The following is a 15,689-nucleotide window of genomic DNA, read 5'->3' on the forward strand; positions in this document are numbered from 1 at the left end:
CCCACATTCACACAGTATGTGAGCTGCCCTACCAGAGAGGAGAGGACACTGGACTTGCTGTATGCAAATGCCAAAGATGCATACAGCTGCTCCCCCCTCCCCCCTCTGGGTAGGTCAGACCACAACCTGGTGCACCTCAACCCCTGCTATGTACCACTAGTCAAGAGCCAGCCTGCGACCATGAAGACAGTGAGGAGATGGTCGGAGGAGGCTTATGAGACACTGCAGGGCTGTTTTGGGGTGACAGACTGGCAGGCACTCTGTGAGCCACATGGGGAGGACATTGACGGGCTCACAGAATGCATCACGGACTACATCAGCTTCTGTGTGGACTCCACTGTCCCAGCCAGGACTGTCCATTGTTGTCCAAATAACAAACCGTGGGTAACAAAGGACATCAAAGTCATCCTCAACTCAAAGAAGAGGGCCTTCAGAGCTGGTAACAGGGACAATACAGGGGGAGCTGAAGATGAAGATCAGGGAGGCTAAGGAGAGGTACAGGAGCAAGCTGGAGAGGAAACTCCAGCAGAACAACATGAGAGAGGTCTGGAGTGGAATGAGGACCATCACTGGCTTCAGGACCAACAACCACAGAGGAGTGAAAGGCAGCATGGACAGGGCCAATGAATTGAATCTGTTTTTTAACAGATTTGACACTGGTGGCCCATAAAGTATTTCTGATTCTGATTCTGATTCTAAGGCTGAGCCCAGCCACCTTGTGGAGGAAACTCATTTCGGCCACTTGTACTCACGATCTTGTTCTTTTGGTCTGTCAGGGACCAAGCAGTAAGGCAAGAGGAAACAGGAGGTTTTTGGTTGAAAAAACCTAGGTTTGTTTATTTACCCATCCAACAACGAAACAAAATAAACCAAGAACTAGGCCTATAAAAGAGGTCAAAATATAACTATACTCAAGATCGCAAATTAACAAAGTGTTAACTGAACAAACAGATCTGAGACAATGACACATGAGGAGAATATGTATAGAGGCTTGGCAAAACCAAATAGCACACAAGGGGTAGACAAGATGAATGCTAATTGCAACTAAATACAAAGCAAAAACTAACTAAACCCAAATCCCCCCCGACATAGCAGCACATGGTTCTGTCCAATTAGCTGGCTCCGGCATATAAGTGTCCTCAGCCCTCAGCCATGCCTTTTGCCAACCCAGGAAGTGACCTCCAACCACCACGGTAACTCAGAGACAAAGAAACAAAGGATTAATACAACAAACAATCACCCTAATAAAGATTACAAAAAAGCTAACTGTGTAATGTTAATTATTTGAATAAGTTGATTGCAAATGAAATTACCCTGTGCAGCAAACTGAAACGAAAGAATGAACAGAAACCAACTTATATAGGCTACAAACTAATGAGGTGAGTGAATGTGCTTTGGAGTCATATTACCATGTGTGGCTGTGGCCATCACACGGTCACTACCCAGAGCTCGTGACCATAGGTGAGGGTTGGAACGTACATCGACCGGTAAATCGAGAGCTTCGCTTTCTGGCTAAGCTCCCTCTTCACCATAACGGACCTGTTAAGCGCCTGCCTCACTGTTGACGCCGCCCCAATCCGCCTGTTAATTTCCCGCTCCATCCTACTCTCACTCGTGAACAAGATCCCGAGATAATTAAACTCCTCCACCTGAGGCAGGACCTCCCCCCCGACCTGGAGTGGGCAATCCACCCTTCTGGAGGTGCTGATTCTCATCCCAGCCGCTTCACACTTGGCTGCGAACCGTCCCAGTAAGAGCTGGAGGTCACTGGCTAGGAGGACTAGGAGGGCCACGTCATCCGCAAAAAGCAGAGACGAGATCATCCTGTCACCAAACCTGACACCCTCCACCCCTCAGCTGCGCCTAGAAATTTTGTCCATGAAAGTTATGAACAGAACCGGTGACAAAGGGCAGCCCTGGCGGAGTCCAGCTCTTACCGGGAACAGGTCCGACTTACTGCCGGTCACGTAAACCAGACTCGTGCTCCTTCGGTACAGGGACTGGATGGCCCTTAGCAAGGGGCCACCAACCCCATACTCCCGTAGCACCCCCCAGAGGATGCCCCTGGGGACACGGTCATTCTCCAAATCCACAAAACACATGTGGGCTGGTTGGGTGAACTCCCATGCCCCCTCCAGCACCCTGGCAAGGGTAAAGAGCTGGTCCACGGTTCTTCGTCTGGGACAAAAACCACATTGCTCCTCCTCAATCTGAGGTTCAACTATCGACCGGACCCTCTTCTCCAGCACCCTGGAGTAGACCTTACCGGGTAGGCTGAGGAGTGTGATCCCCCTGTAGTTGGAACACACCCTCTGGTCCTCTTTCTTGAAGATGGGGACCACCACCCCGGTCTGCCACTGCAGAGACACTGCCCCCAATGTCCACGCAATGTTGCAGAGACATGTCAGCCAGGACAGCCCTACAACATCCAGAGCCTTGAGATATCCAGGGCAAATCTCATCCACCCCCGGGGCTCCGCTGCCGCGGAGTTGCTTCACTAAAGTTTGATTGATTGATTGATTGATTGATTGACTACCTCGCGACTTCTGCCCCAGAAATTGGACGACCTGCCCCCAAGATCCCCGGCTCTGTTTCCTCACTGGAATACATGTTGGTGGGATTGAGGAGCTCCTCAAAGTATTCCTTCCACCACTCGACAATGTTCCCAGTTGACGTTAGCAGCTCCCCGCCCCCACTGTAAACAGTGTGAGCAAGTTGCCGCCTTCCCCTCCTGAGGCGCCGGACGCCGAACTCCTCCCACCCCCGAGTTTTTGCCTCCGTGACTGTCGCTGCTGCGCTCCGCTTGGCCCGCCCATACCCATCAGCTGCTTCCGGAGGCCCACAGACCCGAGAACCGTCACCTTATCGTGGTGGAGGAGTTTGAGTGCCCTAGTGACTCTAGGAGCTATGCTGTCGGGGGCATTTTGCCCCTGGTAGGGCCTCCCATGGCAGACGGTTCTGGGAGAAGGGTCAGACAAAGAACGGTTCAAAAGACCCTTCATGATAGATACAAACAAGGACACGTGTACCCGGCCCGGAGGGTTACCAGGGCCCCGCCCTGGAGCCAGGCCTGGGGTTGGGGCCTGTGGGCGAGCACCTGGTGGTCGGGCCTTTGCCCATGGGGTCCAGCCGAGCCCAGTCCGAACCAGCTACATGGGCTCATCCCCCTGCAGGCGCACCACCCACAGAGGGATCCAGGAGGGAGTGGTGCATTATGGATCGGGCAGCAGACCAAGGCAGTTGCCTTGGTGGTCTGATCCTTGGCTACGGAAGTTGGCTCTTGGGACATGGAATGTCACCTCTCTGGCGGGGAAGGAGCCGGAGCTTGTGGAAGAGGTTGAGTGTTACTGGCTAGATATAGTCGGCCTCACCTCGTTCCGGCTCTGGAACCCAAGTCCTTGAGAGGGGTTGGACTCTCTCCTTTGCTGGAGTTGCTCCGGGTGAGAGGCGGAGGGCCGGGGTGGGCTTTCTGATAGCCCCCAGACTCTCTGCCTGTACGTTGGGGTTTACCCAAGTAGACGAAAGGTTTGCTTCCCTGCGGCTTCGGGTCGGGGAACGGGTCCCGACTGTTGTCTGCGCTTATGCGCCGAACAGCAGTTCCTTTTTGGAGTCCCTGGGACGGGTGCTGGATAGTGCCCCGACCAGGGACTCCATTGTTCTGCTGGGGGACGCTCACGTGGGCAATGACAGCAGGACCTGGAGGGGCGTGATTGGGAGGAACGGCCTTCCCGATCTGAACCCAAGTGGTGTTCAGTTATTGGACTTCTGTGCGGGTCGCAGTTTGGCCATAACTAACACCATGTTCGAGCATAAGGATGTTCATTGGTGCATGTGGCACCAGGACAGCCCAGGTTGCAGGTCAATGATTGACTTTGTAGTCGTATCATTTGACCTGCGGCCATATGTTCTGGACACTTGGGTGAAGAGAGGAGCAGAACTGTCAACTGATCACCACCTGGTGGTGAGTTGGATCAGATGGCAGGGAAGGATGTCGCGCAGACCTGGCAGGCCCAAACCAGCAGTGAGGGTCTGCTGGGAACTCCTGGCGGAAGAACCGGTCAAGGTGGTCTTCAACTCCCACCTCCGGGAGAGCTTTGACCACGTCCTGAGGGCAGAGGGGGACATTGAGTCCGAATGGGCCTTGTTCTGCTCTGCCATTGTCGAGGCGGCAGTTGTGAGCTGTGGCCGCAAGGCCGCTGGGGCCAGTCGCGGCGGTCGTCAGGCTGAAGATGGAGGCCTACAGGGCATGGTTGGTCTGTGGTAGAGCAGCCTGGCAAGGGATAAATCAGATGGCATCCATAAACCAGTACTCTGGTGAAACCAGGCAGCTCATTACTATTAGTGGTGTAAATGAGACTGACCTGCCTAATGCTTTTAATTCCTTTTTTTCCCATTTTGAAAGGTCTGACTGTTTATGCAACATTTCCACGTTGAGAATGTCTCTAAAACCTGAAAATGAAATTGTCATCTTAGAAGGAAAAGTTGCTTCTTTGTTAAAAAGGTGAACATCAGGAAGGCGGCTGGTCCTGACGCCATCTGTGGACGCACTTTGCGTCACTGTGCAGACCAACTCAGTGAGGTGTTCACAGTACTTTTCCAAATGTGTGCAGAGAGTGGTTAGTTGCCCCAAATATGGAAAACATCCACTATTATTCCTGTTCCAAAGTCAAATCATTCAAGAGATCTTCATGACTTCAGACCAGTTGCACTGACATCTCTTGTGATGAAAAACTTTGAAAAAATCTGAAGAAAAACTGGTCTCCTTAATTGATGGCAGACTAGATCCACTGCAGTTTGCTTATCAAGCTGGTAAAGGTGTTGATGACGCAAAACTTTTCATTTTAGACAGAGCACTAAAACACCTTGAAAAACCCAAATTCCACGTGAGACTTTTATTTGCCGATTTTCCTTCCGCTTTTAATAAGATGCAGCCCCATATTTTTATTGGAACGGCTAGACTCTTATTTTATGCTCCCAGATCGGATCTCATTCAATCAATCTTTATTTCAGACTCAGGTCGGTCCATAAAAAACACACAACTACAAGAAACAGTAACAATCATCAGACACCAGGATAAAAAAAACACACAAAAAGCATTAGAACCATATCTATAAGACATACAAATGCTCTCTCAAGTGCCTCCAAAAACTAGAGAAATAACAGGTACTGCTCTTTTTAGGCATGACTAGAGCCATAACAGTTTCATTTGTAGAGTGCTTCAGCCGTGCCATAAAAGTAAACATAAAATTCCTAAGAAGAGCATCCAAGGTGGGAACATTGTTGTGTACAAGCAACTGACTGGCACTCATCCATCTAGGGAGCTTCAACAGGATTCACAGTGCATCATTATATGCCACCCGAAGTTTGTTAAATTTAGCCTTACTGTAACTGCACCACAAGTGGGCAGTATACAGTGGAGTACAATAGGCTTTAAACAAAGCAATTTTAACATTATCCGAACACATAAAACTGACGTGCTTTTAAACTTTTTAACAGACAGAGTGCAGCGTGTCTTCGTTAATGACCACACATCTATCCCCATCACTTCTAACACTGGTTCCCCTCAGGGCTGTGTTCTTTCGCCGTTACTTTTTATCATGTACACAGACAGGTGTAGAGCTTCTCAAGAGGGCAGTCACTTGGTTAAATTCTCCGATGACACCACCCTGCTGTCTCTTCTTCAGGATCCACAGTCGGATCATGGCTTGGTTTTAAATGATTTTATCAAATGGTGGGATGACAACTTCTTGGATCTTAATGTAACAAAAACAAAGGAGTTGATCACTGATTTTAGAAATAATAGTGCAAAGCCAAAAAACAGCCTGATACATAGACCGCGGAACCGGGGGGGGGGCAGGGGGGCCATGGTCCGGGTAACTTTTGTACTCTGACATAGAGGGCTGCATTGGGATTTTTTTTTCTTTTTTTTAAAAAAGGTGTAATAGTCATCTTGATCCACACTCCACCAGTTGGTGGCGGTAATGGGCCAATTCGCTGTTTGCCAACCGCCATTAAACAGTTGAAGAAGAAGAAGAAGAAAAAGAAGAAGAAGATGTAGCCTAGCGACAGGATGTCAACACAGGAACTTGGTGCACATGCATGAGCGTTTCCACTCCATATTTATTCATAAATGGACGAATATGCCCTGAACCAGCTTTCATACCAATTTGCCGCTTGCTCCACCTGTCTGTCTGTCTGTCTGTCTGTCTGTCAGCTCCATCTGTCATGAGACAAACATGAAAGAAGACGTGCAGTTTATTGTGTTTCACTGGCGACGAGCTGTCATTACGAGCGACTATTACGCACGTCTGCGCGCTCTTTATAACTCACTGTGTGAACCTATGTTGCATAATAAAGATTTGTCCCCTCATAATTTTTAACCGCCCCCTCAGTAACTTCATCGTGGCGCCAGGCTTGCCTTAACCTCAATCACTGAGAATAGAATATGAAACAGCCTTTATTTCATTAAAAACTAAATGAAAACAACGAAATAGGAGCGCTATTCCTGACCAGTGCGTCAAAAGACATGCAGGCCAGGGAAACAAAACAAACAACCCCATGAATCTCTTTATTAATAGCCTATAAAATGATGTGTTTTCTCCTGCGGGACGGGAGAAGACACAAAATCAATGCATCTCTATTATTGTGCGGGCATAAATTCTCAGAGTTTTGCATTTATAAATAGGCTTGGCCTGTTGTGTGTGAATGTTAGAGTGGGATCAGAGGGGTTAATCTGAGCAAGCATGTGTTCATGTTCATGCGTGTACTGTAGATGTGACTGGCGTCGAAATAAAAAAAGTGCTCTGCAACGTTATTTAATACATCAGTAATATTGTCTGTTTCAATGCATATGCCCCCCCACACCCTCTGCGTGACTTGAAATTATGACCCCCCCTTGTTCAGATGCGTTCCGCAGTCCATGGCCTGATACATGGTGAACCAGTCCACATTGTAGAAACCTATAAATACTTAGGAACCATTTGACTCTCATCTCAAGTTCGACAAGAACATAGAGTCACTTGTCAAACGGGGACAACAAAGAATCCACCTGATGCGGAAGCTCAACTCTTTTAATGTTTCGAAAACCATTTTATGTTGCTTTTATTATTCTTTTATTGAGACTCTTCTAACGTTCTCTTTTATCGGTTGGTTTAATGGTCTGTCTGTAAAGGACAAGAACAGTCTGAATCAGATAATCAGAGTCTGCTCCAAGATTATTGGAGTCCAGCTAACAGACCTGAATGTGCTCTGGAAGAAACGTGTGGTCCAGAAAGCAAGATACATTATGAAGCAGGGAGACCATGTCATGTCCAGTGAATTTAATTTAATGCCCTCAGGGTGGTGCTACTATGCACCCATGAGGAAGACAAATCGCTACTCAAACTCTTTTATCCCTTCAGTTATCAGGCTGATGAATGCCAATTTTAACGAGTAGGTCCGTGCTTGTTGCTTTATTTATTTATTTATTATTTATTCATTCCTTTTATTGATCGAATATTTATTTATGCATATTTGCACATGTACAAGGTATCGCTGCTGGGAAACCATTAGTTCAACTGATCCACTGACAATTGAGACTTGAGAGTTGACAAAGTTGTATGTCTATGGATGATTGTTGTATTTGTCTGTGCTTTTATTATTGATCTGGGAGCTGTAAACTGAATTGCCCACACAGGATAAATAAAGTTTTCTGAACTGAACTGAACTGAACTGAACTAAAACTATTGTTTGAAGCTCAGTTTGTGACTGGCTGGCCTCAACTGGCCACACCTGTTGTAGGGCAGAAGGGACGATGGGATGAATGGAGAAAAGTGATAAATCAGCTGTATGTGAGAGAGGTTTGGTCACAACGGTGCCAGAGCTCAGCAGCCTCTCATCCTTTTTCTCTGATGGAGACTCTGGAAGAAAGTGAACTCTGCTTTCCACAACTCCTCAACTCCTCTTGCAGGAAGCCAAAGCGTTCACTCACTGAGGCTGTGCTTCTTTACAGTCTTCTGTCCTTCATCTCTCTGCTCACTGTGATTCTCAACCTGCTGGTCATCATCTCCATCTCACACTTCAAGTAGCAAAATACTAATTCATTTATTAAAATGATAGTCATTCAGAAATGAATGGTTCATTGAAAAGAAAAGAAAAATAGACAGGTCTTGCTATGTGTTTATGTTTTTTTATACTGATGTTACATTAAATGTGTGGATTATATTTGCTATATATCACAATGGAATTGTAATTCATTCTACAACTACAAACAGTAATGCATTATGCTCTTCTTTCAATCCAGGCAGCTCCACACCACCACCAACTTCCTCCTCCTCTCTCTGGCTGTCTCAGATTTCATTGTGGGCCTCCACATGTTCTTTGAGATTTTCCTCACAGTCGGCTGCTGGTTATTTGGTGACATCATGTGTGTCCTGCATCTGTATCTATCATATATTATTACTGCTGCCTCAGTAGGAACCATGGTGCTCATATCAGTTGATCGTTATGTAGCCATTTGTGACCCTCTGCATTACTCCATCAAGGTCACTGTGACAAGAGTTAAAATCTGTATTTGCCTTTGTTGGGTCTGTTCTCTTCTGTACAACAGTCTGATAATGATGGATAACTTAAAACAACCAGGCAGGTATCATTCCTGCTCAGGAGAGTGTGTGGTTGTCATTAACTATATTGCAGGAGTTGTTGACCTGATTTTAACCTTTATTGGTCCTGTCACTGTCATCATAGTTTTGTATATGAGAGTATTTGTGGTGGCTGTGTCTCAGGCTCGTGCCATGCAGTCTCATATTGCAGCAGTCACACTTCAGCGTTCAGTGAAAGTAAATGCAAAGAAATCTGAGATGAAAGCAGCCAGGACTCTCGGTGTGGTTGTAGTTGTGTTTCTGACATGCCTTTGCCCATATTCCTCTTCTTCTCTTGCAGGCCAGGACAGCTTGTTTGGCGTGACCTCTGTGCCCATACAAATCTGGCTGTTCTATTTAAATTCTAGTCTCAACCCAATGATCTATGCTTTTTGCTACCCCTGGTTTCTGAAATCCATGAAGCTCATTGTAACATTTAAAATATGTCAGCCTGACTCCTGCGATGCCAACATATTATAGTGGGAGACTGTGGCTGAATCCAAGTGTCTCCCCATTGCAGATTTGCAGATTGAGTTTTCGTGGACTTCAGTTGTACTGTGACATGTCTATTGTCATCATGTCAAGTCAGCGAGGGCGCAAGACTTCAAGGCTGTAAAAGCTGCTGAAAGACAGGCCTCAAGTTTGTTTCATTGTTTCTGTGGAAATGTTCAAGTGACAACCACAACACAGTGATCACTGCAGCTCTTGCCTATGGAACAGTTGTACTCTTATAGCTATAGCCGATATATTTGGCATTGCACTGCACAACTTAAATATGTTAGTCTGCAATTATAAAATTCATATTGATTACCTCTATAGCTTATACATATTTCTGTATCATGATGTGGTTAAATAACATTTTTGCTTACATGATTCAAGTAACATTTTATTACAGAAATTGTTTCACACATTGATTATACATGTATTTCCTTTTTATGTTGGCAGATGAGAATACCACAACATCACATTTGTGTGAAGTTGTGAGAAGTCCTCATCCTTAGTGGAATTTTTGGGAGTCTGCAAAAAAGTCCACTTGAGGCCACTTGTTGGTTGTGTGAATTGTGGATTTGGACCGCACTCAGAATATGCCCACAAAGTCCACAAGTCCACGTGTGCAGTGAAGCCATTTGGAATAAGATAATACTTTTGTGTGAAGAAGGGATGAAATACTTATTGATGTAACTGACTTCACAAAGTCCAAAAGTCTGAACAAATGTAAAAATATGCTACCTGTTATTTCTTCTATAAAGTTTGTCACAGAAATCTACACAAAGTGTGATTATATTTTCTCTTCTCTTTATTTTCTTAATTTGGTGTTATATACAGTAGCTTCAAAACAACATGTTTAGTTTTCCTTTTTCTGCCTTGGACTGGAGCCCATTTTTGGAACTGAGGCAGAGCCTCTGTGTGATCTGACCAACATATGTTGTTGGACAGTCCGAAAACTCAGTCAGCATCAAAAACTGAGGAAACAGCCTTCACATTTACTTTGAAGTGGGGCTAACTGTAAATTTCTTCCCCAGTCTCTTCATCACAACCATGAACCAAAAAAAAAAAATCCCATCTCAATTCAAATCAGGTCGACAGTTGCATCTTTGGCTGCAATAAACTTTAGTATGTAACAATTTGCTTTAAGCTTCCTTATTTAATATTCAAAAGCTGTATCCAAATATATTAAATTGCCTAAGGTAAAATATAATGTAGAGGTACAAAACTGGTACTAAAATAGAAGCCGAAATCAGTTCTTTAGCTCCAAATCAACCTGTTTTGCCACTACTACTTGGCACCCACCTTTAAAAAGGTGCTTTATGACACCTTTGACAAATGGTGCTATACAGAACCATTTGAGCTGTCATTTCACACAATATTGCTCTAACAAATATGGTGCTAAACAGTACCACAAAGGGTTCTTTAGCTTGCAGTCACAAGAATCAGAATTCAGAATCAGAATTTCTTTGTCATCATACTTGGTGCATGACGAAATTGCAGCAGCTTCCACAGTACAGTGCATAATCAAGTAAAAAAATAGTTAAAATCTGTACAAAATTAAATAGTATAAAAGAATAGCATAGTAATAAAGGAGTTAAATAAAAAGAATACACAGTAATATACAATAATACACATCCAAAAGTGCAAGTCTGGTAGTGCAAGGTAAAGAACCTCCTTTACCGCTGTATAGCCCTTATCTTAAAATATGCCATATGGCACTTTAGTGGAATAGTGCTATAATGAACCATCAGAAGTTTCATATGTCACTATATTGCCTTAACAAAAAAGGCCTGTCAAAAAATATTACTTTAGCAAAATGATCAAGGACCAGATATTGCATAAGTCAATAAAGATTTTTTTCAAAATTAAAAAAAAAATCTCTTTGAAAGGGTGTACCTAATATTATTGTCTCTCTGAAACTGTTTTATGTCACTGATATAATGATAATATGTTTATTGCAAATTTTTCTGTGACAATATATTGTTCAACAACAGTAGTTTTCTGAACAGATCTACCCATAAGGTGTAAAAGCACCGCCAGAAGCTCCTCTAAATACTCTGGAACAACTTTCTTACCAGTCACTTGGCACAAGGGAACAGTTGTAGATGAATGGGGGCAACCTGAGGGTATCTGAGGGTGTTTTCACACTCAGTCCTTTTCAGCCCTCTAAACAGACTCAGAGTGGTGACTCAGCATTTCTTTGCGCATATGTGAACACTCCAAGAGAATCACCACCTTGACATGGTGGAGGGGTTTGTGTGTCCCTGTGAACCTGGGAGCTGTGTTGTCCGGGGTTAATAGCCCCTGGTATGGTCTCTCAAGGCAAAGCGGCAATTCAAGAAGACCCTGATGAAACTGACTTTTTGGAACTTGAGCACCTCACTCAAAGGTGCTGGGCGGGTGTGGGGATACTCACAAGTTCCTGGCTGAGCGCCACCGTATGGGGGTTCTACCTGGAAAACAAGAAGGTCATCTCGATGCCGCTGCGAGTCGCAAAGAGAAGGTCTCTGACTGTTGTTTGTACGTACGCACCTAACAGGGGTACGGAGTACCCGGCCTTCTTGGAGTCTCTTGGTAGTGTCCTGGATGGGGCGCCACCTGGGGACTCCATAGTTCTTCTTGGGGACTTCAGCGCTCATGTGGGCAATGACAGAGAAACCTGGTGGGGGGTGATTGGGAGGAATGGCCTGCCTGACCTGAACCCAAGTGGCGTTTTGTTATTGGACTTCTGTGCGAGCCATGGACTGGCCATAACAAACACAATGTTCAAGCACAGGGAGGTTCATAAGTGTACCTGGTACCAGAGCGCCCTATAGGCCAAAGATCAATGATGGACTCTGTGGTCATGTCATCAGATCTGCTGCCTTGTGTCAGAGAGGAGCAGAGCCGTCAACTGATCACCACCTGGTGGAGAGTTGGATCAGATGGCGGGGGAAGCTGCCGGATAGACCTGGTAAACCCAAACATGTAGCGAGGGTGAATTGGGAACATCTGGCTGAGGCCCCTGTTTGTGGGTCTTCAACTCCCACCTCCAGAAGAATTTCTCATGGTTGGGGGACATTTAATCCGATAGGTCCTCCATTATGGAAGCGGCTGCTAGGAGCTGTGGTTGGAAGGTTGTCGGTGCCTGTCCTGGCAGCAACTTGAGAACCCTCTGGTGGACACCTGCAGTGAGGGAGGCCGTCAGGCTGAAAAAGGAGGCCTTTCAGGTCTGGCCGGCCCAGGGGTCTCCGGAAGCAGCAGACAAGTACCGGTTCCACCGTGGAGGAGGCAGAGCCTGAAGACTTGGGGGAACTCTTGCCCATATCCCTGTCAGAGGTTGCTGAGGTAGTCAAAAAGCTCCCCAGCAGCAAGGCGCCGGGAGTGGATGAGATTCGCCCTGAGATGCTGAAGGCTCTGGACACTGTTGTGTTGTGTAGGCTGACAGCTTTTTTAGTGTTGCCTGGAGGTCGGGTACGGTACCTGCAGAGCGGCAGACCGGGATGAACCGGGATGAACTACTGGAGTATCACACTGCTGGGCTTCCTGGGTGAAGTTTACTCCAGGGTGCTAGAAAGGAGGCTCAGACTGACTGTCAAACCTCTAATTCAGGAGGAGCAATGCAGATTCTGTCCTGGCCGTGGAACAATGAACCAGCTCTTCACTTTTGCAAGGCTGCTGGAAGGATTGTGGGAGTTTGCCCATCCAGTCTACATGTGCTTTGTGGACTTGAAGAAAGCTTACAACCGCGTCCCTCGGGAGGTCTTGAAAGTGAGAGCTGTGTCCGCATACTTGGGGTAAAGTCAAACACGCTTTCGGTGGGTGTTGGCCTCCGCCAGGGTTGTCCCTTGTCACCAATCCTGTTTGTGATTTTTATGGACAGGATCTTGAGTCGCAGCCAGGAGGTGGAAGGGTTTTTTTGTTGTTTTTTTACTGCACTTTTTATAATTACCTCCTGGGGTAGTGCAACCTTAAGGAGCTTTTATTCTTTTAGCCTTACCTGATATGATAAAGATGATATTTGATATAGTTGTATTTATTTCATCCAGTGGTCCTAATTGCACTATTATTTTATTCAAATCTGCGCCTTGCGTACTACATGGTTGTCTACTGTGTGTCTGATGGCTGATGGTTGTATCTGCTATGCAGCTATGTCGCACTATGTGCCCAAAACAAATTTCCCACGTGAGACAATAAAGTTTATCTTATCGTATCAAACTGTGACCTCCAGTATGCACTGGGGTGGTTTGCAGCCGAGTGTGAAGTGCTTGGGATGAGAGTCAGCACCTCCAAATCTGAGGCCATGGTTCTCTGCTGGAAAACGGTGGATTGCCCTCTTCGGGTTGGGGGAGTTACTGCCTCAAGTGAGGGAGTTCAAGTATCTCAGGGGTTTGTTCACGAGTGAGGGTAGAATGGAGTATAAGATGGACCAAGAGAGAGCTGAGCCTGAAGGCGAAGCATTCGATTTACTAGTCCATCTACGTATCAACCCTCACCTATGGCCATGAGCTCTGGATTTTTGGGATGCTTTGCTTGGCCTGCTGCCCATGCGACCCAGCCTCAGATAAGCAGATGAAAATAGATGGATGGGTGGATGAAGCCTCCTGCAGGAGGCCAAAGCGTTCTCTCACTGAGGCTGTGCTTCTTTTCAGTCTTCTCTATTTCATCGCTCTGTTCACTGTGACTCTCAACCTGCTGGTCGTCATCTCCATCTCACACTTCAAGTAGTAAATTATCAATTCTATTTATTATGGTGATAGATGTACAGAAATGTATGGTTACTGGAAAATGTTGGATCTCGTTGTGTTGATAAATAACTTAAACACTGCTTTTATATTTTACCCATGGATTACATCTGCTACATATTATAATGGACTTTAATTTGTTACTACAAACAATAATACATGATGCTCCTTTTTCAATCCAGGCAGCTCCACACCCCCACCAACTTCCTCCTCCTCTCTCTGGCTGTCTCAGATTTCATCGTGGGCCTTCTCATGTTCTTCCAAATCATGCTCACAGACGGCTGCTGGTTCCTTGGTGACCTCATGTGTGTTATATATTATGTTTTAAATTCCATTGTTACATCTTCCACAGTAGGAACCATGGTGCTCATATCAGTCGACCGTTACGTAGCCATTTGTGATCCTCTGCATTACTCCACCAAAATCACTGTGAGAAGAGTTAGAATCTGTATTTGCCTTTATTGGATTAGTTCTGTTCTACACAACAGTCTGATAATGATAGATAACTTAAAACAACCAGGCAGGTATAATTCCTGCTCAGGAGAGTGTGTGGTTGTCATTAACAACATTGCAGGAGTTGCTGACCTCATTTTAACCTTTATTGGTCCTGTCACTGTCATCATAGTTTTGTATATGAGAGTATTTGTGGTGGCTGTGTCTCAGGCTCGTGCCATGCAGTCTCATATTGCAGCAGTCAGGCGTCAGGGTTCAGTGAAAGTAAATGCAAAGAAATCTGAGATGAAAGCAGCCAAGACTCTTGGTGTGGTTGTAGTTGTGTTTCTGACATGCCTTTGCCCATATTTCTCTTCTTCTCTTGCAGGCCAGGACAGCTTGTTTGGCGTGACCTCTGTGCCCATAGAAACCTGGCTGTTCTATTTAAATTCTAGTCTCAACCCGATGATCTATGCTTTTTGCTACCCTTGGTTTTTAAAATCTATTAAGCTCATTGTAACATTTAAAATATGTCAGCCTGACTCCTGTGATGCCAACATATTATAGTGGGAGACTGTGGCTGAATCCAAGTGTCTCCCCACTAGATTTGCAGATTGAGCTCTCATGGACTTCAGTTGTACTGTAACATGTCTATTGTCATCACGTCAAGTCAGCGAGGGCGCAAGACTTCAAGGCTGTAAAAGCTGCTGAAAGACAGGCCTCAAGTTTGTTTCATTGTTTCTGTGGAAATGTTCAAGTGACAACCACAACACAGTGATCACTGCAGCCCTTGCCTAAATAAGCATTGTAATCTTAAAGCTATAGCTGATATCCAATCCAATCCACTCCACTTTATTTGTACAGCACATTTTACAAATCACAGGGATTACCAAAGTGCTGTACACAAGAAATTAAGTGCACAAAAATAGCTAAAAACACAAACAAAGAAACACAAGTGTCTAGTCACCAGCCAGAAAAGAATGGGCAAAAGACCACAAAACTCTGTTTGAATTAAAAGCCAAGGTGTGAAGGTGGGTTTTTAGATGAGTTTTAAAGAGTCGAGGGTTGGAGCCAATCTGACATGGGATGGAAGTGCATTCCATAATTTAGGTGCTGCAACTGAAAAAGCACTGTCACCTCTGGTTTTCAATTGTGTCATAGGGACCTCAAGTTGCAGCTGGTCACAGGAGCACAGTGACCTTAGGGGAGTCTTGGCATGAATAATGTCACAGAGGTACTGAGGCGCCAGACCATGTATCTATTTGAAAGCGAACAATACGATTTTGAATTCAATTCTGAAGCAAACAGGGAGCCAGTGGAGAGAGGCCAGAATCAGAGTGATATGGTCATACTTGCGGGTTCCGGTTAGTAGCCGTGCCGCAGCATTCTGAACCAACTGCAAACGTGCAACAGAGGCCTGGTTTAA

The 15,689-nt window shown here is 45.5% G+C and overlaps 1 protein-coding gene and 1 pseudogene across 1 annotated transcript; both read left to right on the forward strand.

Annotated features, from left to right (window-relative positions):
- Positions 1-7,830: 7,830 nt before the first annotated feature.
- On the forward strand, positions 7,831-9,098 carry LOC144466823 (trace amine-associated receptor 13c-like). The gene is made up of 2 exons (XM_078174232.1): positions 7,831-8,062; positions 8,282-9,098. Exons 1-2 carry the CDS (start codon positions 7,890-7,892, stop codon positions 9,096-9,098), a joined length of 990 nt encoding a protein of 329 aa, XP_078030358.1. The 5' UTR covers positions 7,831-7,889.
- A 3,501-nt stretch (positions 9,099-12,599) lies between these two features.
- Positions 12,600-14,830, forward strand: LOC144466789 (trace amine-associated receptor 13c-like; annotated as a pseudogene).
- Positions 14,831-15,689: the final 859 nt, after the last annotated feature.

Source organism: Epinephelus lanceolatus, chromosome 14, assembly GCF_041903045.1.
Source record: "Epinephelus lanceolatus isolate andai-2023 chromosome 14, ASM4190304v1, whole genome shotgun sequence".
Lineage (NCBI taxonomy): Eukaryota > Metazoa > Chordata > Actinopteri > Perciformes > Serranidae > Epinephelus > Epinephelus lanceolatus.

Excerpts from the sequence above, each read along its gene's own strand:
- LOC144466823 (XM_078174232.1), top strand. The coding sequence starts at position 7,890 with ATGGAGACTCTGGAAGAAAGTGAACTCTGCTTTCCACAACTCCTCAAC. Across the intron at positions 8,063-8,281 it reads ATCTCCATCTCACACTTCAA|GCAGCTCCACACCACCACCA; the intron begins GTAGCAAAATAC and ends CTTTCAATCCAG.